The sequence below is a fragment of the Myotis yumanensis genome, unplaced genomic scaffold (assembly GCF_028538775.1).
Source record: "Myotis yumanensis isolate MYYU_CA2020_CCGP unplaced genomic scaffold, mMyoYum1.0.hap1 SCAF_12, whole genome shotgun sequence".
In the NCBI taxonomy this organism is placed as follows: domain Eukaryota; kingdom Metazoa; phylum Chordata; class Mammalia; order Chiroptera; family Vespertilionidae; genus Myotis; species Myotis yumanensis.
The window spans coordinates 19,299,925-19,325,777 of record NW_027223763.1 but is presented as its reverse complement, the minus strand read 5'-3'; the positions used below and the strand labels follow the sequence as shown (position 1 = coordinate 19,325,777).

General features: G+C 40.4%; 1 protein-coding gene across 2 annotated transcripts in view; it reads right to left on the bottom strand.

Moving 5' to 3' along the window:
• The window catches only part of CTNNAL1 (catenin alpha like 1), a 55,543-nt gene that overhangs the window by 2,464 nt on the left and 27,226 nt on the right, over window positions 1-25,853 (bottom strand). For both annotated transcript variants that reach the window (XM_070430955.1, XM_070430953.1), the window contains exons 8-17: window positions 24,353-24,439; window positions 21,683-21,841; window positions 19,403-19,495; window positions 16,360-16,510; window positions 10,358-10,395; window positions 7,308-7,358; window positions 7,055-7,209; window positions 3,674-3,722; window positions 744-800; window positions 490-603 (exon numbers count right to left, since the gene is read on the bottom strand). In XM_070430955.1, the coding sequence (XP_070287056.1) occupies window positions 490-603; window positions 744-800; window positions 3,674-3,722; window positions 7,055-7,209; window positions 7,308-7,358; window positions 10,358-10,395; window positions 16,360-16,510; window positions 19,403-19,495; window positions 21,683-21,841; window positions 24,353-24,439 (954 nt within the window). The remainder of the gene's footprint in view (window positions 1-489; window positions 604-743; window positions 801-3,673; window positions 3,723-7,054; window positions 7,210-7,307; window positions 7,359-10,357; window positions 10,396-16,359; window positions 16,511-19,402; window positions 19,496-21,682; window positions 21,842-24,352; window positions 24,440-25,853) is intronic.

The window sequence follows — 25,853 nt, the reverse complement described above, 5'->3', positions numbered from 1 at the left end:
TGCAAGGATTGTTGCTGGTTCTCGTGCCCAGTTCATGAATCCCCAAGAATGGATGGAAAATCAACCCGTTCTACTTTAGGCTGTTTTGGGGCTCCTCTAAGCATTTCAAATAGTGGCAGTGAACCCCCTACTTTGCAACTCCTCCGGCACCCTGCTTTGTGGCCCTCCAATTAATTTCCTATGAATGGAGCCCCTACTCAGGAGTCTGTGCCTTAGATATGTGCTGACATTAGGATTTAAGGGAAGTGACTTAATGCTATGGAATTAATCATGTCAAAAAGCCAATTTATTTGGTGAACCTACTGCTTCCTGGGGTCACTTATAACTGCAGATAATAGGTGACTGGAATTCATACCAAGAAAAATGGAAATAAATTGCTCTTCTGTGGTTATTAGCTCTTTATTTGAAGAAAAGGGGGCTGGAGGCTAATCTGCTAAAGAAGTGTCAAAGTTTCAAGTGCCTACCTGGATAACCCACCCTCACTTTTACCTTTAGAAGCCCTTGATTCTGCATAGGTGTCTTAGTTATTGTCTGGAGCTGGTGGCATAGAGGGATTAGCTTGTTTATTTCCAGGAGAAGCATAAGCTTGTCGTCATCTTTCAGCTGAAATGTAATTTGGGAAGTTATAACAACTCCAGCAAACTCTATCTTCCAATCTTAAATACCTTTACACCTTAATAATATACCCCAAAGTGGGCATTCATGACATCACCTCCAACACCAGGCAGGTGGGCCTGCGTTACCTGTTTTGAGAAAGCTTGTGCACTTGAAGCAACCTTTAAGCCCTCTTCAGCGAAAACCTGGTGGGAAGAAAGAAATATCACTACTTTCGATGTATGTCTTCTGGATAGTTGGAAGGAAAAATGCTCATAAAAGGCCTGTCACGGTGCACCTACATTTTCTGCTGCACCCAGGAAACCACAAGGTTTTAATGGTATTCAGAAGGCGGCTTCCCCGACCTGCTGCAGCATCCATCCCTAAGGAAGCTCCTCTACACCTGGACGCCTCCAAGTACTTGAGGGTCCATGGACCTATGATACTTAGCCATACAAACTGTGTCTGAGCTTCTGGAGGGATCCAAAGCTCATCTTGTAATACCCCCCATTATAAAAGGGTGACAGATTTTAGAACATGAGCCGAAAAGGCTTAGAACATCCCTACTTCCAGCTAAGCAAGATAAAGTTTTTCACCCACACACGTTCTTTTTTTTATATATATATATATATATATTTTATTGATTTTTTACAGAGAGGAAGGGAGTGGGAGAGAGAGTTAGAAACACAGATGAGAGAGAAACATCGATCAGCTGCCTCCTGCACACCCCCCACTGGGGATGTGCCCGCAACCAACGTACATGCCCCTGACTGGAATCGAACCTGGGACCCTTGAGTCCTCAGGCTGACGCTCTATCCACTGAGCCAAGCCGGTCGGGCACACACACGTTCTTTAGCCAGCCACTCGAGAGGACCAATTCAGATTGGTTTTTGCCTATTCACCACACATTTCACAACCCAGTAGGGCAGTGGTTCTCAACCTGTGGGTCCTGACCCCTTTGGGGGTCGAACGACCCTTTCACAGGGGTCGCCTAAGACCATCGGAAAACACATATATAATTACATATTGTTTTTGTGATTAATCACTATGCTTGAATTATGTTCAATTTGTAACAATGAAATTGGGGGTCACCACAACATGAGGAACTGTATTAAAGGGTCGCGGCATTAGGAAGGTTGAGAACCACTGCAGTAGGGGAACAGGATGATGGGAAAAAAACAATGACAAATGAGTTGGACTGATAAGAATATTCAGTATAAGTGAAAGATACCAGGGGAGTAAAAAAATGAAGACTTGCCGAAACCGGTTTGGCTCAGTGGATAGAGCGTCAGCCTGCGGACTGAAGGGTCCCAGGTTTGATTCCGGTCAAGGGCATGTGCCTTGGTTGAGGGCACATCCCCAGTGGGAGATGTGCAGGAGGCGGCTGGTCGATGTTTCTCTCTCATCGATGTTTCTGACTCTCTATCTCTCTCCCTTCCTCTCTGTAAAAAATCAATGAAAAATATATTTTTTTTAAAAAATGAAGACTTAACTTTAAGTGACAGCAGTAAGAATGAAGTGAACAGGGCAATCTGAGAATGATTTGTGAATTAAAAAACAGGTTTTGGTCATAAATTACCATAAATGAAGAAGGAGGCAATAATTCTAGGGATAACTTCACTCCTCTGTCCATTAGCCTTAATACCTTCCTGTCATAGATAAACTGATCTCAAGATCAAATCATCCTTTGCATCCTTCCCTACCCTTTAAAAGGAAAACCAATGAGTTTTATACCGAGCTTCTAACCCAATGGATTGACTCACTCATATATTCCTCCTCATTCTACATGAACACTTTCTATTTTACATATCTCTTCTTCCCTTGTAGCCTGTAAACCCCTTGAGGGCAAGATCCACATCTGTCTCATAGCGTGTCACAGTTTTAAAACCACCATAAAGCTGATGACTTCCAAGCCTCTCTCTCCATTCCTGAACTACCCTGATAACAGTCTTCAGCAAAATAATGCTCCATTTCCACCCTGTAGATCTGGTGTAGTCCCTTGGTGTCCCCTATCTCAGCAAATAGCACTACCATTTACCCTCTTGATCAAGCCAAAAAAGCTTTAAGATATAGTCAGATCATGCTACTTCTCCTCAAAACCCCCAATGAGTTTTCCTCCACACTTGGGGGGAAAAAGTTTCTTCCGTGGCTACAGAGATGTCAGATGTTACCACTTTCTTTCCGGCTCACTCCCTGGCATCTACACTTGCCTCCTTATTGTTCCTCAGATTCCCCAGCCTAGTTTCATACCTCCGGGCCTTTAGACTTGTTCTGTCTGCCTGAAATAGTCAATCCCAAGATATCCATCCAGCTCACTTTCTCAATTAATATCTCTATGCAGATGTTACCTCCTTCGAGAGGTCTTTTCTGATGGCCCCTCTATCCCCTCTCTGTTCTTCTCCTGAACACTTTCATCTCTAAGTCCTTACACATGGGCGTTATATACTCGTTACTGTCGACCTCCTTCCATTAGAATGGAAGCCCCATGGGAACAGGGGCTTTGTTTTGTTCACTTTTGTCCATAGAGTCTGACCCATGTGTCCAGGGTCTGACACATGGTATAAACTCCATAAATATTCGATGAGCAGTTTATGTTCATTAATTTGTAGGCAATTCAGCAGGCATCAGTGTCATGAACGAGCTCACACAAAAAGAAGGCGAGTAGTGGCTCTTCTGCAGGGAAATACCCACTATGCTGTGCTATGATTTGGAATGAATCTAGAATTTATTCCAACTGTTTCAAGAGAAAAAGCTCATTTATAGTCAACTTTACAGAAAAATCCAGAGAAATATTTCTAAAATTCTTCTGACTCAGCTGACAAATATCCTCTCAAGCTGCACCTCCCTTTCCTCGAGAGGCCCAGGTGGAAGTATGGGAATGCCAAAGACAATGGTATACAGGTGATTAAAGTGACAGATGCAAGAATGCTCTTGGTTCTGGAGGGGCGAGCAGACTGACAGGAGAGTCGGGAAGATAAGAAGGAATCTTGTCATCTGCTGTCATTCTAAAGCATTTACCTAAGCGAGGAGAATTTAGCCCAGAACTGAAGTAGCAGCAAAACATGGAAATAAAACTTACCTCTAATTGATGAATTAAATCCTGGGAAGTTTTCAGTGGCCCCTCTCCCCTGAAAGAAATGAATTAATAAGAAAGTAAGAAAAAGTTATTGCCTGGGAATTAGTTTTGCAATATTAAAGTTATAAAGCATTTTGTATATTAAGAGATCCCAAATTTTGAAGACTGTGGAATAGATTCATAATATTATGATTTTATTCTTAAAGCAACTTTAATTATTATTTCTTGGACACTTTTTAAAATTTTAAATAAACATTAAACATCTTAATTTTACAATGTAAAGAAATTTAAATCTCACAAGTTATATTAAAGTTTTATTTTTCCTATTTTTCTCATTTCTCATTCCACTTTCAATGCAGGGAGGAGTTCAGTTGTCTTTGATGAGGTATGTTATTTAAGTTTCAATTCTGAGTGTGTAAAATAATCATAATAATATTTGTGTACCTCTCTCATCAGAAGGTTAGAGAGTATCAGATTGAAAACCACCAAGAAGAATTAGACCCTAAAAATGAACAGTGAATCACCACAAAGAGCAACACAATGCATGAATCTGGACTCACAAGGGATGAGTCAGGAGATCTGAAGTCTAGTAGCAACCAGTTCTGCCTCCTAACAACTGTGACATAGGAGCAAATTTTTCCTGTTCTCAGACAAACTGTTGTGAGAATCAAATGAAATTATGAAGCAGGAACCACTTTAAAGACTATAACACACTGCAATGGTCAGTGTGTTCAGTGGTTAGAGTGTCAGCCCGGGCACCAAAGGGTCACGGGTTCAATTCCCTGTCAAGGGCATGTATCTGGGTTGCAGGTTTGATCCCAGGCCCCAGCAGGGGGAAGTGCAGGAGGCAACCAATTGATGTGTCTCTCTCACATTGATATTTCTTTCTTTCTCTCTCCTTTCCTTCCTTCCCTTCGCCTCCTCTTTCCCTTCTTCTCTCTAAAAATCAATGGGAAAAATATCCTCCAGTAAGGATTAAAAACAGCAACAACAAAAAATGTATAATGCACTGGTAAAGCTGAAATTTTTGAAAATCATAAAATGCAAAAATATAAACTATTAAGAAATATTATTTATATATAAATTATTAAGAAATTTATATAAACTGTTAGGACAACATTAAACAATAGCCTGAGGAAGAGCTATAAAATTATCCAGGAAAACTACAAAACTGGATACTGTGAGGTCCAACAGATAAGTCTCTGAAAGAAGCAACTAGATGAGGTTGGTAAACTACAGTCTTAAGGGAAAACAGGAAAGACTGTTGGAGAAAAAAACAGGCCTACTAAATACGCTGGTAGAAAACTAAGCCAGCTCGAGGTTTTACAATTCTATTACCAAGGCTCACCCAAACAGCACGAGATGTTATCCATCACAGAAACAGATTTCCTTGTCCTGAGATTCAGTGTTCCTGTCCAATAGCCATCTTTCTAGCAACAAGTCCCATTCCATAGAACTTGAGTTTTTCCCTACCCCTCATAATGCAACACCGGCCCCACCCCCCATGCTTCCCATCTCTGTGGGGTGCGTGTCATCCTTTATCAAAACCCACTATTCTGACTGTGAAGCAAAAAAATGCTGACCATATCGCCCTGAAACATTCTGAAATAGGAAACAAGAAATAAAAGGGGAATGACAAACAGGAACAAATCTATTCATGAAACTTTTATTAGGGCAGATTTTATATGTCAGACTATATTCATTAGTAATGTATTTCTCCAGTTTTTATCAGTAAATAAAGTTTTTTTAAAAGACCTGATTTTTATCACCATGAGATGACTAGCATGATTCGAGCCAAAAGTAAAGATCTTTGTTATTAGAGTTAATCTGGGCACATTTTCTTGTTGAGAAAACAAAAGAGTTCCATTTTACTTTCTTTTGTAGACTTGACTCATCAGATTTTTAAAAGATATGAACTAAGGAAGGTCATGGTGCTGGAAAGACTTAATCCCAGGAGAAGCTTGCTAAAACAATTAAGAACAAAGGAAGGAAACCGCCAAAGAGGAAGGTCACCAATAATGGAAAATATGGGAAGGTGTTAACAAATGACTGCTCAACACAGAAAAAATAGCTCAACTGTCATTTTCCCTTCGCCCTCCAGGAGAATGGTTTATCTTGAAGGAATAGAAGACTCACGCAAAAGGGACACGAATGCTCTTCCTAATGAATGCTGAGTCCTCAGATTCCTTCCACTAGTACGCATCCCTCCCTCACGTCCCCATCCCACTGAAGAGGTGGCCATTTATCTATCTTCTCAGACTTCCTGGAAATAAATTAGACATGGTAGCTCTTTCTTTTCTTTTTCTCTTGAAAGTAAAGCTACCTTGGGGAGAGTCCTGCTCTTTCAGGGCTCTTAAGAGACACAGTCTGTCCCCGTGGAGTAAGATTTCTTAATTCTAGCGATCATTTGTAAAAACCTACCTGCCTGTGGATATAAATTACATTGTCCAATATCAGCTTTACCAGTACAAACGTTACTGCCCCCCATCTGCCTAGTCTTTTGCTTATTTTTGTGTTTTGTTCAGAAGCTGGGTAGGGAAAGGGTGCTATTTATTGAGCCCCAGTGCCCACACAGTAGTAGAGATCCTACCTACTTTAATCAAGCTTAAGATTCCAGACTAAATGGATTACATTTCAGAATACTGAAACAACGTGCAGGTGTGAACCACTGCTGACAATATTTTCAAAATCAAAATGAGTAAAAGAGGGGCCATAACATTGGATAGATCAAGTATTTTCCAGATTTTCAAAAATAAAAAAGATAGATTTCAGAAAATTAGTGAAAAGTTTGAAGTCATTCCATGAGAAAATTCTAGAACAGATTATTGAGCAGATAACTGATATTTAGCAACATGGTATTACTATCATATATACATATACATTATTATACCATATAGGGAGATTATTATAATGGAAGGATTTGGAATGTGATCAACATTGACTTCAACAGGCATTTGCTCAAGAGTCTTGTGATGTGGACAAGACGAAGAATGTAGGTCAGGTAATTGCAAAGTTATTAAAATCTGTGCTATACAATAAGCAGTGACTCACAGAGATTTGGCACTCTATTGAGGTGGTAGGCCTAATGGCTCTAAAAGGCATGTTTTCTAAACTTACTGATGCTGGCTGGGTTGATGTATAGGATTAAAAAAGTAGAATGCAAAATTATGAAGAGGATAGGATATAAACCTAGAAGAGGGTCTCTACTACACCTAAGTCTTAATTGAAAGTCTTCTTGTTGCATTCACTGATTTAAAACAAGAAGGACATATATAGGCTTTCACCATGCACACTAAACTGACTTTAACCTACCAATGATTTCACATGGCATTTTTTCTCTACACGAGATATTAAATTGATTTAAAAAGATCAAAATATGTTTACCGGGTAAATAAATATAGAGAATAGGCCATCCTGGACATGTTCCGCCCATATCGAACAATCTCATTCTCCTGATTCTCCCACTTCTCGATCTCGCAGTTGGCATCAGAGGTGAGTAAACCTAGCTTAAGTCCAAGCTTTGCAATCTTGGCTTTCTCCTATAAAATATGGAGAAGATATTTTAATCACATGATTTTGTTATTACCGATGTAAGAGGGAGTTAGAAGTAAGATTATGACAAAGAAAAAGGTCTTACCTCAGAGTCAGACTTCTCTGGCTTTAATGATTTCAGGTTTGCATTATTCTTCTGTGACATTAAAATAAAAGACTAAGGTCACTGTGAGTAAATACAATAGTACTAGAAAGCATAATAAAACACCTGTAATAAAGTTGTAACCTAAACATTTTCAGCACATACTTAAAGTATATTAAGTTGTTTAAGTTAAAACAAAGAACTACCTGCAAGTACTCTACTAGTATGTGAGCTCAGCTTGGAACAGGTAGGTAGTTAGAAATCTGGGCGAGGGAAACGGAGCAGTGTCCCAGAAGGACCTAAGGACTTTGGCATTTTCCCACAGTCGTTATTAAAATTATTCTTCTGAAATGATGTAATAAATTTAGCCACCCTCTGTAGATGTCCATCTGATCCTAATGTTATGACTGCAATTCAACACCTTTACCCAATGTGCCCTTTGAGGGCTAAATTTCAGCACCTTTGTTTCACTGATATCCGGATTCCCAATCCTTCACCCAGCTTGTATAGAAGATTATATCTAGAATTACGGTTTAATATTTGAACCAACATGTTGGGCACACCCCTATACTTGAAACAGCAGGTCTGTTTCTATGTGAGCTATTTGGAACTCAAAATCTATTTCCCCCGGGAAAGCAGAAAACACTGTCCACTAGTCAGGTTACCAGGCTTGCCTGCAGGTGCCTATTGCCTAGAACAGTGGTTGGCAAACTGTGGCTTGCCAGCCACATGCGGCTCTTTGGCCCCTTGAGTGTGGCTCTTCCACAAAATACCAACTTCTGCGCATGGGCCACGAAGTTTCAATCGCACTGTACATGCATGCCCGCACGTAGTATTTTGTGGAAGAGCCACACTCAAGGGGCCACAGAGCCGCATTTGGCTCGCCAGCTGCAGTTTGCCAAGCACTGGCCTAGAAGGATAGAAAGCATTACCCATAGCAATGATCCTTTGAAAAATATGTTCAGAAGTTCTCAGCAATGGCGGCCCAGGTTGGGCATCCCTCTCACTCTGAGATCTGCTGTGAGCTCCCATGGTTGGGGCAGGAATTCCAGACAGCCAGACGCATGGACATAAAGGGTCCAGGAAATGCAGGGACACTTTTTTTTAAGGAAACATTTATTTAAACAACTAGAGCAGCGGTTCTCAACCTGTGGGTCGTGACCCTTTTGGGGGTCGAACGACCCTTTCACAGGGGTCACCTAAGACCATCAGAAAACACATATATAATTACATATTGTTTTTGTGATTAATCACTATGCTTTAATTATGTTCAATTTGTAACAATGAAAATACATCCTGCATATCAGATATTTACCTTATGATTCATAACAGTAGCAAAATTACAGTTATGAAGTAGCAACGAAAATAATTTTATGGTTGAGGGTCACCACAACATGAGGAACTGTACTAAAGGGTTGCGGCATTAGGAAGGTTGATAACCACTGAACTAGAGGCCCAGTGCACAAAATTCGTGCATAGGTAGGGCCCTAGGCATGGCTGGCAATCAGGGCCAATCAGGGCCTTCCAGCTGCCAGCCAGAGCCTTCCTTTGTTCTGCACTGCCCCCTGGTGGTCAGCGCATGTCATAGCGAGCAATTGAGCTCGGGTCTCCCAGTCGACCTCCCAAGGGGACACTTTGCATATCAGCCTTTTATATATATAGACTCTCTCTCTCTGTATACAAAGTATGAATTATAATAAAACAAAACACTCATGTGCCCACTTAAGAAACAGTCATCACCAACACCTCTGAGGTATAGGTGTACCTCTCCATTTTTTGTAGCCTTCATTATTACCATGACTTATTACTTCTAGCCAGCTACTGTGTCACCAGTTTTACTGTAGAGCCAAACATCCTCAACTTTTCCCTTTTTTCTACTCCATAGTTTATATTTGCTCATTTAATATAGCCCTTTTGAGATTTTCTAATGTTCCTTGCTCTAGAAGAATTGGGAGAAGTTAAAGACAGAAACTAAGTACAGGGAAACTATAAGGCTACACACACACACACACACACACACACACACACACCAGCTGCCTCTTATGTTCATTAGAAAATAAATGGAGATGATCAATGATCTTTTTGGCTCCTCCTTGTAAAGTTGCATCATCTGTATCTTCTTCCTTAATCTAGTAGACTACAAAGCAATTAATAAAGCATTTTTAAAAAGATAAGAATACCTACAGGTTTTTAGGTTTTATTTTATTTAGAATTTTATGTTCCATGTTTCCTTTTAAAATGAGTCCTGTTTTCATTATTTTTAGGTTTACTTTTACAAATTATTATTAAAATATTTTATGAAGATACAGGAAGGGAATTGCCTGAAACGGTACAGAAACCGTCTTAATCATGCAACCGAGCTTGCCACCTAGTGGACACTACTTTGAAATGCAGTCAGGTACATCAGCTTCAGTTATGTATGTAAAGCTGTACATTTCAAGTCTCTAAATATAAATAGCATGGCATAATTTCATCAAGGTAGGAAACATTAAGAAAGTCCTTCATCTGTAGAAAATGATTCCTACATGACAATGTGAATTAGATAAAAGACATGAAGAACAAATAGGCCTCTGACTTCAGATTATGGCTTCTTATTAATCATGCAATCTGTTACCTATTCCCTCAAACTCCAAACCCAACACAAATAATCATAATATGAACTGAAACTAGATTTTACTCAGAATAACAACTATGAGCAATCAACATTTAATATCCTTTTTTTTTAAATTAAATCTTTATTGTTCAGATTATTACATTAGTTACTCTTTTTTCCCACCATAACTCCCCTCCACCCAGTTCCAACCCCACCCTCTGCCCTCACTCCCCACCCACTGTCCTCATCCATAGGTGCACGATTGTTGTCTAATCTCTTCACTCACCCCCACACCCCTTTCTCCCCCGCCCCCCCCTAAGAATAGTCAGTCCATTCCCTTTCTATGTCCCTGTAATATCCTTTTTTTAATGTCAATTATTGGGGGCTGGGTAGCAATAGGCAGCAAGAGCGTAATTGAATTCTGAATAAAAAACATTCTGAAATGCACAAAACTACTTACCATGGGCTTTGGAAGTGAAAGGTAGCCATACTTCTCTCCTACAAACAACATATATAACTTAAAACAAATTTTCCATTATTCACATCTAATTTAAAAATATTATTAAATAAACAGGAATGTCAGTCTATTAATTTTAAACTTTGTCTATTAATCACATATGATTGAGAAATAAAAGTGTAATTTGATGGTGAACACAGACTGTCAGCAGTCGTATCTGTAAGGTACCTATGTGGCCCTCTCCAGCTCCTCCACAGCCACCATGTCACTGACAGTGAGCGCTTCCACGGCAGCCCGCCTTAATGAGACCCCGATCTGCAGGACCAGTTATCAGTGTTTGCCTCCTTTTCTGCAAGCACCAGACCAAGCCATGTACAGCTACCCCCACAGCATGTCCTCCCAGTCAGGGAAGAAGACAGCTCTAGGGTACAGATAGGAAGATGAGAAAGAGCAAACAACACTTGCTGGGAACTGACATGTGGCAGGAAGCACAACTACTAAGGAAAGGATATGTGGAACGCCCACTTCATCCCTGCCCTTTCATTTTTCTGGCTTCTGGGTCATGTATAGAGTCAGGTTACAATGAATGATAGACTTTTTTTAAAAGCTAGTTTGTTATATCTGGGATAAAAATTCAAGGTAAGATTTGAACAGTGATTTCTTCTTGGTTTCAAGGAAATTGTGTTCAGCCATAATATATTAGGTGAAACCATATAAAATTGCTGATACTCAACAACTTTGAAATATAAAAACAGCAATTTCATATAGGTCCACGTAATTAAAGGCAATAATATGTAAAAACACTAAATCACGCCCTTCCTTATGGAATGACTATTACACAAATAGGGCAAACTTGTTCATAACATATTTAAATTTTCATCTAGAACTGTGCTGTTCAATATGGAATCCACTAGCCACATAACACTATTGATCAATTGAAATATAGCCAGTCTGTATTGAGATGTGCTGCTGTAAGTAAAATCCATACTGGATTTTGAGGAAGTAATACAAAGAAAAAAATGAAGATCGCAATAATTTATAAATATTGATTATAAATGGAAATAATATTTTGGGTATGCCAGATTAAATAAAAATAGTATTAAAATGAATTTCACTTGTTTATTTTTAAAATTTTCTTGTGCCTCCTACAATTTTTTAAAATATATTTTTTACTGATTTTTAGAGAGGAAGGGAGTGGGATAGAGAGTTAGAAACATCGATAAGAAACATCAATCACTGCCTTTGCACGTCTCCAACTGGGGATCGAGCCTGCAACCAAGGTACATGCCCCTGACTAGAATCAAACCCAGGACCCTTCAGTCCGTGGGCTGATGTTCTATCCACTGAGCCAAATCAGTTAGGGCTGCCTCCCATAATTTTTAAATTACATATGTGGCTTGCACTGTATTTCCATTGAACGGAGCTGATCTAGAAGATGACCTGTCATTACAGGTCAGCCTGAATGGTACTTGGAAATAGCCTTATGATTCAAATCATTTCTTTGTAATGTCAGAATTGTAGAGGGATTTTATTAATGGTTTTCTGGTCTCAGACTTGTGAGAGAAAAATAAAACTTTAAAGAGGAAGTAGTAATTTCCATGCCTTGTCTCCTAACCCTGATGTAAAAAGTGCCAGATTTAGCTGTGAGATTAACAGAAGACTGTCTTCAAGTCACTCAGAACCTCAAAACTCACCATCTATCTTAGTTCAAAGTGTGAATCCTGTCCATAGTACCTCTTAAAAGTGATCTTAATAAGCCAGAGAAGAGGGCATAATCATTACTTAAAGATAATTAGCTTAGGTGAGCAATCCTGTGTTATCTACCCTTGTGATCCCCTGTAGTGCCCATGACCCTGAAATGTTCACATTTACTCTCCAAAAGGGAAAAAATAGCCAACTGTTTCAGTATTTCTTATTTCTCCAAGGTACAAAGAGTTAAAGAAACCAGAAGGTAGGGAGAAATAAATCCATAAGAGAGCCTATGTAGTCTGGTCTGCTACATTCCCATTGGCCAGTCCCTAGTTGCCAGCAGTCCACTCCCTGAGGCCCTCTTTCAGGTACTGTACTTGGCTTTGCTCCCCATTCCTAGCCCTCCGTGAGACTCAGAATGCTTGATGATCATTGCAAAACTGATCATTCTTAGCCAAGTAAGTTGATAAAATACAAAAAAAAAGATGAATCTGAATCATTTTATAATTTTATAGTTTTTTCCACACAAGTCTAATTATTGCCATTAATTTGAAGCAGAACAAGAATATATTGACTCAATTATGTTTAGCTATTATATCAAATTAAAGAGGCTGTCTCTGATGAAAACATGTTATAAACATTAGGAATAATTGGAAAAACAAATATTTGGGGAGCACATACTTGGTACAGATATTTGTTTTACAGAATTAGTTTCAAAGCACTAAATCCTTTGTTTAATACCCCCTACATCAAAACCACAATTGTGCCATCTTTATTTCTGAGTTTATACTTCAAGATCAATTAAGCTCACCATTAAGTCCCAAAGGCCCTCTCATCTTACGAGAGTACCAAAAATGATTTCTTCTGAAAACCTAATTGAGAAGTACTGTTCCCGTTTTCAACATTCAGAGCTTTTCTGCATCTCTACAAAATAAAACAAATTCCCCAGGGACATATAAGCCTCATCATTTCATTTCACTGAAGATGTGCTACATTATTCCCTATGAGAAGTTCAGTTAGCTTTTCTGGGTTCCAGAGGGGCTCTATATAACACGCTCAATCAGAAAAGAAACCATGTCCCCAGACCCACTTAAAATGAATCCCTAACCACTGAAGGACAGACAGATTATTGGCTAACCTCAGGAGTGGGATTGACAGATTCAAATCCAAACCCAATCATCAACCTCAAACCCTTCTTTACTTTCACATTCAATCACCAAATCCTACCAATATTATTTGTAAAATTCTTCTGGTAACAGTCCTCTTATTTCCATTTCTATTACCCTCGCCCCATCATCTCTTGTCTGGATGGATCACTTCCATGTGCCAGACTCATGTGTTCCCCCAAATAAGCTTGTATTTATCCACAAGCATGTTCCTCTTCCCGTAATCCCCATGTCCGTGACCAGCACCCCATGCACCCGACCTGCCAGGTGATGAATGACATGCAGGGCTATGAAACAGGGCTACCCCACATCCTTAAACACTGAGCTTAGTCATGTGAACTCTAAAATGGGTCAAACAGAAGCAAGGAAATTCAGCTTCCTTAAAGGAGGAATAGAGTCTGCTAGCCATAAGAGAAGGCTTCTTCCTGACATTTGTCTAAAATAATCTCAAGTTCTACATGCTGCTACATACTCATCGCTGAGGGAAAGTGAAGTCTTCTTTATCCAGTCCCTTCTACTATGAAGGCCTCCCTGGAGGTTTGGTGAAAAGACAAAAAGGACAGAAGACAAATACTGATTTTTGAGATCTTTTAAAAAATATATCTTTTTATTGATTTCAGAGAGGAAAACAGAAACAATGATGAGAGAGAATCATTGATTGGCTGCCTCCTGCATGCCCCACACTAGCTATCGAGCCCACAACCCGGGCATGTGTCCTGACCGGGAATCGAACCATGACCTCCTGGTTCATAGGTCAACACTCAACCACTGAGCCACACTGGTCAGGCTGATTTTCGAGTTCTTAAAACAATCCCATGAGGCCCGACTGTGAAATGTGAGTGTCTTAAGTAAACAGAACAATGACCGAACTCCCAGAATGACTTCAAATATGAGAACGCTTTCTCATTGCTTAGCATGTTGTTTGCCACTTAATTGGTTGGTTCCAAGATAGTTGCAAATATATCTGATAATTTTCCCAGTTGTGAGAGTCAACATATGCAGGACAGAGCTAAGGTGGCTAGAATACAGCAAAGGCTTTCCAATGACAGTTATAACATGAGTTACGACAGTGGCAGAGAGAAGCGGGACCGGAAGAATGCCCTCGGTGCTCTGGGTGGCAAGCAGTGTGCAGGTGCAAGGTTGACAGGCAGGGCTGTCATAACCACACAGAGCAGGGAGAGCAGCACCGTGACATGGGCTCAGCCCAATCGATAACGGTGAACTCAGAGCTGAACTTCATGGAAAAAGCTTTTCTTATGAGCTTCATGATAAAAAGCAAGGATAAAGAAAGGCACTGTAAGAAGTCAACCAGCTCTGTCTCAATTAACCCCACATAAAGATGTCGTCTCGCCCTGACTGGTTTGGCTCAGTGGATAGAGCATCGGCCTGCGGACTGAAAGGACCCAGGTTCGATTCCGGTCAAGGGCATGTACCTTGGTTGCGGGCACATCCCCAGTAGGGGGTGTGCAGGAAGCAGATGATCGATGTTTCTCTCTCATCGATGTTTCTGACTATCTCTCTCCCTTCCTCTCTGTAAGAAATCAATAAAATATATATTACAAAAAATAAAAAATAAAAAAAATAAAGATGTCGTCTCTTGTCTTTACCAGTTAAATACTGGGTGTGCCATTGATAGAATGCAGCAGAGTTTTTCCTCCTAAAAAGGAATTTCTGTTCCGCCCTAAGGAGGTGAAAGTAATCCTGAATTTTTTTCCAAAAATATGTTTTTATTGATATTAGAGAGGAAGAGAAAGGGAGAAAGAAAGAGAAACATTGATAAAAGAGAGAAACATCGATCACTGCCTCCTGCATACCCCCTACTGGGGATCGAGCCTGCGACCCGGGCATGTGCCCTAACCCAGAATTGAAGCAGCCACTTCTCAGTGCATGGGACGACGCTCAACCAACTGAGCCACACTGGCCAGGGCAAGCCTGAATTTTTTAGGATAGGATACCCAAACCTAAAGAAGACCTAAAGAAGAAGTCATTTATATAATATCCAGCTTGAAAGTCAAAGAAACTATAGTGACCATGTAGTCTAAAATAAGTCTATGCCTTTTCCTGTTTCAAGTCTGGTCTATCCGCTGAGGGTGAGAGTGCTAAGAAAGGCTGGGAGGCCATTACTCTTCCTTTCCTAACCAAGTCCTAGGGCTAGGTGATCATTCTCCTGTAAAGGCGGATCAGTTACATCACTTTACCTTTTAATGTATGAAACTTGCCTCACATAAAAACCCATGGAACCATAAATATTTTATCAAAGCATCAAAATGATATGCCATTCAGACTAGCTATCACAGAAATCTTTAAATGTAGAAGCATGGTAAACTTTTATTATACTTTACAAATTATGATATATCCATGAAGTCTATACCATTCCCTGATTTTTAAGCATACCAGCAATTATTCTAAGTAAATATTTTCAAAAATATGAAATGTTTAAAAGTCCTTAGTCAGTAAAAAATATCTAATTTGATGTTATTATGACTTTAAATGCATTTTATTTTAAAAACTAAGCATGCTTGACACTAACAGAGGCCATTTGAAGGGAAAAATATATAAAAATACAAATAACAGGACACACAGTACAATGGGAAATAAACAAAAATCCCAGTTGATGTTAAAATAAAAAGTAAAAATGATGCCCTCCTGCACATTGTACGGTGTTATTCTACATGTTGTAGAAATAATGAACTTACCCACCATAGGAAATATTCCCAGGTCAGGAGGTCATCAAGGAAAACGATTCCATCCAAATGGAAGGAAAGCAATTCAAAAATCAAACAACTACATTCATTTCATTATGAAACTAGTAGAAATAAATCAGATAATCACTGTGTTGCGGAAGAAATTTGTACTAAAACTAAAAAGCAATTTAGAAGAAACATAAAATGGCTTCATGTCAATAGGAAAACTAGAATGCTAATATTAATTCAAAGAAATCTACTATGCTGTTGTACAACAAACTTTACTGCTTCGATACTAAATAAAGGACAAATATTATTTTCATAATTTTTTGTGGAAGATATCTTACTATAAAAATAACTCAGGATATAACAAGATAATTCATTGTGCATCTGAAGTGTGAAATTGAAAAACTAATAGCGTTACAATAAGATAATAATATATTTCAATATGTGGACAGTCTCTCACCTCGTCTTCCTTCAAACACATCATTGATTTCTCTTAGCAATGTTGACATGTCACTAATTTGGGATTCCCACGCTTCACAAAATACATCTAGGTTTTCTTTAGCAATTTTACTAGATGGATGCAATGTCAATGTTTCAGCAGCAGAAATTATCTGAGGAAATACAATATAAACAAGTGTGATTTTCAAAATCTTAGCTCTTAGAATCACATGAAAGAACAAACTTAAGTCTGTACTGTCCAAATCAACTCAATAAACAACTATGGAGTAATTTCCACAGATAAGCCTCATGTTGGCCAATGTGGAGATACATGGTGGAACAAAACCTACTGTTTCTTATAACCCTATCTACAGACAAACAGTACGTGTTATTCTATACAAACCTTGATTCCGGGAGCAATTATCTTTCGGGGGGGGGGGTGTTGTTTTGTTTTTTATTTCAAGAGTACGTTTATTAAAGTGGGGGACAGTGAAACCAGAAAGGGACTAGGATGGAAGAAGCCACAGGAGAGAGAATGGATGGAGCTGCTGTGGCTCTCTAGAAAGGTTGTGGGAAAGAAGTGAGCCAAGGCGGGGCTGCTGTCAGCTCACTGTAGAGTCAGAGAAAAGGAGAACTTGGGGGCAGATTTAGGGGGTTAGCCTGGGATGAGCTGCCACTGCCCATTGCTCCCCTGGTTGCCAGTCTGGTGGGGACCTTTAGAGTAGTAGTAGTAGTAGCAGTAGCATTGGTGGTGCTGGCAATAGCAGTGGTGGTACAGTAGTGTCGGTATCAATAGTAGTGCAAGTAGTAGTTGTAGCTAGACAGCAGTGGTGGTGGTGGTAGTAGTGGTATTGATATTATTAGTGGTAGAGGTAGTAACATATGCACACACCTATGAGTATATTGTAGATATATTCTTGAGATACCGTGCTAGGTGTTTGACATACATTAATATTAACCCTCAAAAACACACAAACAGCCCTCGCTGGTGTGGCTCCGTTGGTTGAGCGTCCTCCCACACACTGAGAGGTCACTGGTTCAGTTCTAGTCAAGGGCACATGCCTGGGTTGCAGGATCGATCCCCAGTAGGGGGCGTGCAGGAGGCAGCCAAATGATGATTCTCTCTCATCATTGATGTTCTATCTCTCTCTCTCCCTCTCCTTTCCTCTCTGAAATCAATAAAAAAATTTAAAAATTAAATTTAAGAAAAAGGAAGGTCACCAGTGGCCATGCAATGGCGAAACCTACACAGTTAGGACTGGACTTTCTGAGCAAGGAAGAAAGTCACTGGAGAGCTTCCAGAGACTGGCATATCAGAGTTATGCTACGTTCAAGGAAACTAGAACTAGATGCTTCTCTGTGAGGGCACAGTTCCACAGGCACAGGACTGACAAGCTGGTGGCAGCCTTATGAGCAGAACACAGTCCCCATCTGCAGGGAAGGTGGACCCCTGGCTGGCCAGCCAGGTTTCAGCACTGCTGCCCTCCTCTCTGGAGCCACTGAACAGCGTGCAACCTGCTCACTGTGCCTAGGATGTGACTAACACTTTAAAGGAAATATAAAAATAGCATTGCTAAAGCAGAGAGCTCCAGAAATAAATATAAAGTATCCAAGAGGCATGCTCTGTCTCCTAAAGTGACCCCTTTGAGAGACAGATGGCAAAGACTGGGTAAAAGCCAAGGTGATGGGGACAGAAAAAGCTTCTCAAGTTTGGAAGTTGACAAGAGGCTCTGTCATCATCCTGGGGAAGAAAATCTGGCTTTTCCTAATCATTGCTGCAGTAGAAACAGTAATCAACAGGACTGCGACCAGCTGATTGCACACGGCAGGAAGGCCACATGCTTTAGTTCTACTGAAATACACTGCAACCAGGGCTAGTTGGATGACTCCCGCAGCACCAGCAAATAATGAAGCCTTGGTGTCTCCCAATAAACAGAGGCCCTCTGGTTATAATAAAATGTCAGCAGATGACCACTGGTGAGAGTCACTCATATACAGCTGTCCCTTGAACCATGCAGAGGTTAGGGGCGCTGACCTCCGCACACTCAAAAATCCACGTATAACGATGCAGTTACTGCTTCTACGATAAGCCTCTGCCACTGTTCCCTACAGGAAGGCATATAATCATCCCTCCAACAGCCAACGTGGTTCTGCTGGAGGGCGTGTACCACCAACTCGCGTTCACTGTTGTCAACCATAAATCCAGGGGCTTGGCATCTATCTTCAATGTTGCAAGTAAGAGGTAAGCCCTTTTGGCTGACCGTGGTAAAGGAAACAAGCACACTTGGTATTTGTAATTTGGGGTTAGAAAGGAAGTCTGTCCCTCACTTTTTCCCTTAGATTGATTTGACAGGGACAGTATTAATTGAGCTGTAAATGTTTAAAAGGCTTTGAAAATTAGTACAGAAAGTTCACGAAAAAATAACACAATTTCCTCAAACAAACACAAGACCCTTCATTTCTGCATATTCCCATAGATATACATTTTATATAACAGCAATTATAGTGCATATACAAATCTGAATAATGCTTTTATGCCCCAACATTTTAGCAAAACATTTTTCAGTGTTGCTAATTCTAGTTATTATTTTAAGTTATATTACTTACCTAACTTAAGATAGCTATTTTGTTTCCAATGGAATTTTATTATAAGTAATGTTGTAACAAACATCATTTCCAGTTTGTTTGTTTTTTGTTGTTGTTGTTTATCTCCTATGTCCTTAAGAATTACGGGATCAAAATGTGAATATGTTTATGGCTTGTTACATAGAGATAGCTTACTTTTCAAACGTGTTACAACAACCCACATTGTCAACAACTTCATTAAAGTAGATATAAACTAGGCTTCCCTTGAATGGGCCAATCTCCAGGTTGGCAGATGACCAGATAACCCAGTGGAATGTCAGCTATGTTCCGGCGCTGTACCGGAAAATTCCGGAGTGTGCGTTTCTCTCGGGAGATTTGGCCTGTAGTTATGCAGAACCGCTTTCTCTTGCTTGCACACGATCTGTTATGACACTCAGACAAGCCTTACTATAGAAGGAACAACCTGCTGTTGGTCGTACCTGTTGGCCGGTCACCTGAAACGTCTCCTCTGCGTGGATGCAGGTTATTTCAAGAGGTTCCGTCCCAGATACATGTCGCAACAATCGACAGGTCTGCAAGAGAGCATTTCTACAGTTCAACTTCCACGTTCTCGTTCTTCACAAGACAGACTCATGTTATAATTTATAGCGACAATAAAACATGAAAACCCATACAAACAAGTCTTTACATCAAGGAGAAACTATAATACTATATTGGTTACTAACAGAATCTCCAGGAACAAATAAGGGTACAGAGCATTGTTTTTGTGTCCTATCTGATCATGGCAAGGTGCTCACAGACTTCTCGGGCCAGGGGGAGCCTTCCAAAGGATCTGGCAGTGCCCACACATTTTATATATGAAGACACCTGGCTCAGAGAAGTGACTTGTCCAAGGTCTCTAGGCTAAACTAGGTCAATCACTAAACGCCAAGTATTCTTCCTGTCAACAAAAACCACTTTCCTTCATGGGAAATTAATTAACACACCTTTCATTGGAGATAACACTGGATTAGGCAAGACCGATATAATGAGTGGAGAACTCACCTATATCAGCAAAAATTATTGAAAACCTTGAGGCTTGAAACAAAAAATTAGAAAAAAATATTTTTTCATCTTTTAAAAAGATTTGCTGCAGGAATCTTATAATTACCAAGTTTGCTTACAGTCATAATATTTGGCTTACAAACAAAACAGCATTAAAATTATTTTAAAAGGAGATGAAGCTACACTCATTTTAAGAATGCTCCTGCCCTGGCCGGTTGCTCAGTGGTTAGAGCACCGGCCCTTGGACCAAAAGGTCTCGGATCCTATTCCCAGACAAGGACATGTACCTGGGTTGCAGGTTTGATCCCTGGCTCCAGTCAGGGCGCATGTAGGAGGCAACCAATCAGTGTCTCTCTCTCATTGATGTCTCTCTCTCCCTCCCTCCTTCCCTTCCACTCTCTCTAAAAAACCAATGGGAGAAATATCTTCAGGTAAGGATTGACAAAAATAAGAATGCTCCTTAGCAGTTTTAAGATATAATCAAATGAAGGAGAGGAAGCTAGTCCAGTTGACCTAAAGGTTTCTTCAGCCCTTCGTCTTTGAGATGTGATGAGCAGGGTATATTAGATAATTTAAAGACATTTAGATGGTTCATATTTGTGCATTTATATGCATGTGGTCTAAGTCATACCTTTTATATAGAAGGTATACATGGTTGAAGTATGTATTTTTTACTAGCAGATCAGATGTCAGACATTCTTAATAGGTGGAAGACTTAGAATATACTATATAATAAAAGCATAGTATGCAAACTGTCCCCTCGGCCATGAGTTGTCTGGGAGTTCGACCAGGGGGTGGGGCCGGCCGGGGGAAGGGAGGGAGACCCCGGCCGGCAGCTGGCAGCTGCTAGGGACCCTACCAGTGTACGAATTTCATGCACTGGGCCTCTAGTCAATTAATAATTGGAATTATAGCAAAAGTGGCAGGTAAGCACCAGTAACACGTAACAGAGATTTGGGAAGAACAGGAGAGGTTCAGAGAAGGCATTTGGTACTGGATGGCTTCTCCCTGTCCCTCCATATTTACCCTCCTTCTCTCTCAAATCTGCTTTTGTCCCGGGACACTGGCCTACATGGTCTGCAGCTATGTTTGGCCAATGGGAACCCCCAGCAATAGACCAGCAGGGATGAGGAGAGTAAGGGCCTTTATTCCCAGGTTCTTTCCCTGCAGGGTCACCTTGGACTGACTCTATGTCTAGTCCTAAAACCATCTCTCAAGGTGTCTTTCTGGAAGACGCCATGCCCTTCCAGTCTCCAGTAACCACTCCCTCCCGTCAGTGTGGGTGTGGGGGTGGTACCAGCTCTGCTCTCACTCACCCCAGTTACTGCACTGCCATGGTTTCCTCCCCCGCCCCCCGTGTATGCCACTGTAAACAGCTCCTTTATTAAACCATCTTTAGATGATCCTAATCTGAGTGTGCCCTTCTTTCCCTGCTGAGACCCACAGCGCTGCTCAGAGACTGAGCTCTCAAGGAGAATAAGGAAAAGAAGATGAACAAGAAATGCATTTGCGGGTTCCAGCAGTTTGGGTTGTTTTGTTTTAGAAGCCAGACTGCCGTAAGGTCAGAACAGATAAACACAATACCTTTAGAATTTCAAACGAGAGAGAAAATGCTCACGTAAGGTGCCCCGAAACTGCATTTGCGTTAACGTTCCCTGCTGATATACAGCTACCATTAAACCACCATTTCTTGAACAAGTAAACCGATCACTCACCTCGACAAGCTGCTCTTTCTGTTCTGAGAATTTACAGGCACATTCAGCCAAACCTTCTAAATTTCCTTCTACTCCCGTAAGTTTTAACGCTTTTAGAACCACGTGGTCAGCATGGTATTTTAACAGATCTGCTGCCAGCTGAGTTGCTGTGCTGTGAAGCTGCAGATATGGGGGGTGAAGGGTATGAAACAAACAACAAACCATGAGATTTCGTGGCCAAGCACCTCAGAATCACTTTAAAGACCAAAGAGCAGCGACCTCAACACAGTCCCAGTGGAACCTTATGGGGGAAGTGCACAGTTCCCCACGGTAACGGTAGCAGTTGTGCAGACCTGGGCGGGTGATAGGAACATCTTCGAGGCCCCTGTGTGGGCAGTAATGCCGTTTGTAGAAAATGAACTCGATCCCTTGTTCATTCTATTATCAATCAGCTCTTTCCCACACAACTCCTCTCTTACCTTAAAAAATGCTTCTGCTACTCTTCAAGAAATCGAACAGTATTACAGTATGGTACCCAAAGTATTAAGAAAAAAATCAATTGGTAGTTTGTCATCATGAGTGAGTGGTTTTTTTTGTTTGTCTTGTGTGTTTTTTAAAATATATTTTATTGATTTTTTTACAGAGAGGAAGGGAGAGAGATAGAGAGTTAGAAACATCGATGAGAGAGAAACATCGATCAGCTAGCTGCCTCCTGCACACCCTCTACTGGGGATGTGCCCGCAACCAAGGTACATGCCCTTGACTGGAATCAAACCTGGGACCCTTCAGTCCGCAGGCCGACGCTCTGTCCACTGAGACAAACCAGTTAGGGCAAGAGTGAATGTTTTTTAAAAATATATTTTTATTAATTTTAGGGAGGAAGGGCGGGGGGGGAGAGAGAGAGAGAGAGAGAGAGAGAGACATCAATGATGAGAGGATCATTTATTGGCTGCCTCCTGCATGCCCCCAGGCATGTGCCCTGACAGAAATAGAACTATGATCTCCCGGTTCATAGGTCGTGCTCATCCACTGAGCCATCTTTTTATCAGACTTTTGAAAAAGGATCAAAGTGGGATTTAGCCAATAAGGTAGTCACCACAATTTGATTGAACACCTACATCATGGCAGGCACTGGGTTAGAGCCTGGGCCCACGTGACAAATAGGACACAACCCTCCCCTCAGCGGAGTTACAGTACATCTATAGTTGTTACCCAGAACTTTCTTCTTAACACCTGGGTCGCAGGAGAAATGATACATAAAAGGGTAACAAAACCTCCAAGGTTATATTTGACTTTGGAGTGCATTTTAAGCATGGCCCACTCACACTGGATATCTTTGGGTACTATCAACTCCAAAGTCTTCTTATCCTGACCTTAAAATAAGAAATGTGATAGGCCCTAGCCAGTTTGGCTCAGTGGATAGAGCACCGGCCTGTGGACTAAAGGGTCCCAGGTTCAGTTCTGGTCAAGGGCACATGCCCAGGTTGCAGGCTCGATCCCCAGTAGGGGGTGTGCAGGAGGCAGCCAATCAACGATTCTCTCTCATCATTGATGTTCTATCTCTCTCTCCCTCTCTCTTCCTCTCTGAAATCAATAAAATTATAAATTTAAAAGAAATGTGACAGGTTCTTTTGGGGTTATCCAGAAAGAGATCACTTTAATAACACTGTCCCCAGAAAAAAATCTGATCTAGAGTGGAGCCTATTTGAACGAAGTGATTTTTTTCCCCTTGGAAGTAATCCAATGTCAACTCAAATTACAGGGCTTGCTACGAAATTAACAATAGGCAGTCCACATTCACACAATCAAGTGAGAATCATTAGTCAGAAACAAAGACATTAAAATGCCCTTTTTTTGGAAACAAAATATCACATGAGAATTCTGAAAGACTTTGTTTAGCCACCAGGGCCTTAGAGAATAGTTAATGCCAGCCCTTTATTTTACAGACTATGAAAAGGTGGAGTCACTTGTCCAAGGCCACGTAAATTTTACAAATGGTTCTAGAGACAACTTATGACCAACCCCAAGGGAGGAAGGGGGAATAACACCAATTCCTGCTCCGTGCAATGTACTGACAACAGCTTTATAGACGTCATCGCCCTTAATTCTTACAAAACCCTAGGTGGTTGCTGTTATACCCATTTCAGAGGTAAGAAAAATGAAGCTTGTGGAAAGCCACTCCGCCTCAGGGATTTTGTGCTCTTCTGATAGTCACATTTCTAACAATAGTTCAGTTGAAATTGAATAGGATGGGGGGTGGGGGGAATGGGTAGGGTTTGTTTAAACCATAGAAAATGGTATCCTTCTATGTTTAATAGGATGTGAAAATGAAGGTTTCAATAGAGGTCGGTACCAAGTAAGATGTGAAACAGATCACCATGTATATAATTTTTATTGCTGAACAATATTTCGTTTAGTCATACCAAAACTCGTTTATCAATTCCCATTGATGAGATTTTAGGTTTTTTCCAGTCTGGGGCCATTATAAGTAGCGCTCCTGTGGACATTCATGTACACGCTTTAAGACTGATGGCAGCAATAAAATGGTGGCTTCAAAATTAGTAGGTCCAAGGAAAACTTTAAAAACTTATTTTCTGTGCACAGCGACATACTAATGCATTTCCTACGTACCATACACAACATGAAAATTTGCAAAGAGTTAAAAGAGGCTTGATTTCAAACTATACTTACTTCTTTCTTAAGTTCATTGAGGCCATGGCTGATTTTCAATATACTGAGTTCCAGCTCTTCAGCGATGCTTTTTGTTCTCTTGCTTTGCTAACAAATTTAAAAAGTATATACACAGGGTTACCTCATCTTTTTCATCTGATGACTCCAATTTTACTTGAACAATAAATTATAATAAATTTCAATATCATTCTGTGCTCTATAAGAAAAGTAGATTTTTAAAATTTATCTGTTTATGGTTAGAACAGAAAGTAGATTTTAAGTATTTAGTTATATTTTCCCACTCTAACTATAAATGGGTTAATTTCTAAAATCTAACTTTCTTACATAAATTTATCATATCTAAGACTAAACTATTTTATCTTGTGCCTAGGATGCTCGTCATCATTCTTGACCTAGTTAAAAATTAAAACACGAATCCTTTTCAAGTCCTTACACCTTCTCAGATCACACAACCTAACTGAGACCCTCTTCTTACCCACGTTAACCCTCAGTCTAAGTCGTCATCCCAGTATGCCATTACATGTTTACTTTTTTATTTGTTTGTTTAATGTCTGTCTTCCCCACTAGGCGTTGGTAAGCCCCCTGAAGGCTGCGATCATATTTAGTGTGCTCACCACTGAATCCATAATCCTTGGCACAGCAAATGGAAGGAAGTGTTCAGTTCTTTGAATGAATAAATCAAAGTTAAATGTCAATATCCTCAAGAAGCCATCTTCATTTTTCTCCCTGAATAAAAATGCATTCCCCTTCAAATCCTCTCAACACATGGTCTGTCCCTTCTCTTTGGATGCTTACATAGCTCTCTGTATTTCCCTCACCCCTCCCCACATTCTTCTACATTGCAAATTCTTGCGGGCAAAGATTTTATCTTCTTCATCTTTAGATTTCCAGTGCCTGGCATATAAAAAGCCCACGGTAACAACCGAAATAAATGAATGCATGAACAATACACCTGGAATGCAGAATCGGAGATGCCAGTGCTTGTGAAACATGTGAAAGGTGCTACTTGCAAACCTAAGTATTGATAGAATCAGATTCCCAACACAAACAGCATTTCCTCACAGAAACGCTTTTCCCTGAATGGTGGGCTCACATATTTAACACAAAGCAATCTATACTTCAGATTAGATATCGCACAGATCATTCAAACTAGACAGAAAACATTGCTTCCATCCCTGACACTACTCTACCTTAGGTTACGTTTTCCTGCTAATGTGAGCATTTGCCATGCTGTGATGCCAAGGAAATATGAGAGAAATCTGTGATTCGTATCTACTCTTCATTCATAAAAAAAGTAAGCTCTGCTCTGGTCGGTCCATTCCCAGCCATTCACCCTTCCTCTTCATCTTTACTGCTAAAGCGTTCCCTTTAAGACGTCCAGATTTGTTCACTCCATGCTATATGTTGAAATTCACGTTAAATACCGTTTGACACAGCTGAAGTTTAAGAAGTAAATAAAGGTGCCAGTGTCATCTCAGACTTCTGTCTCTCAATGTTGTAA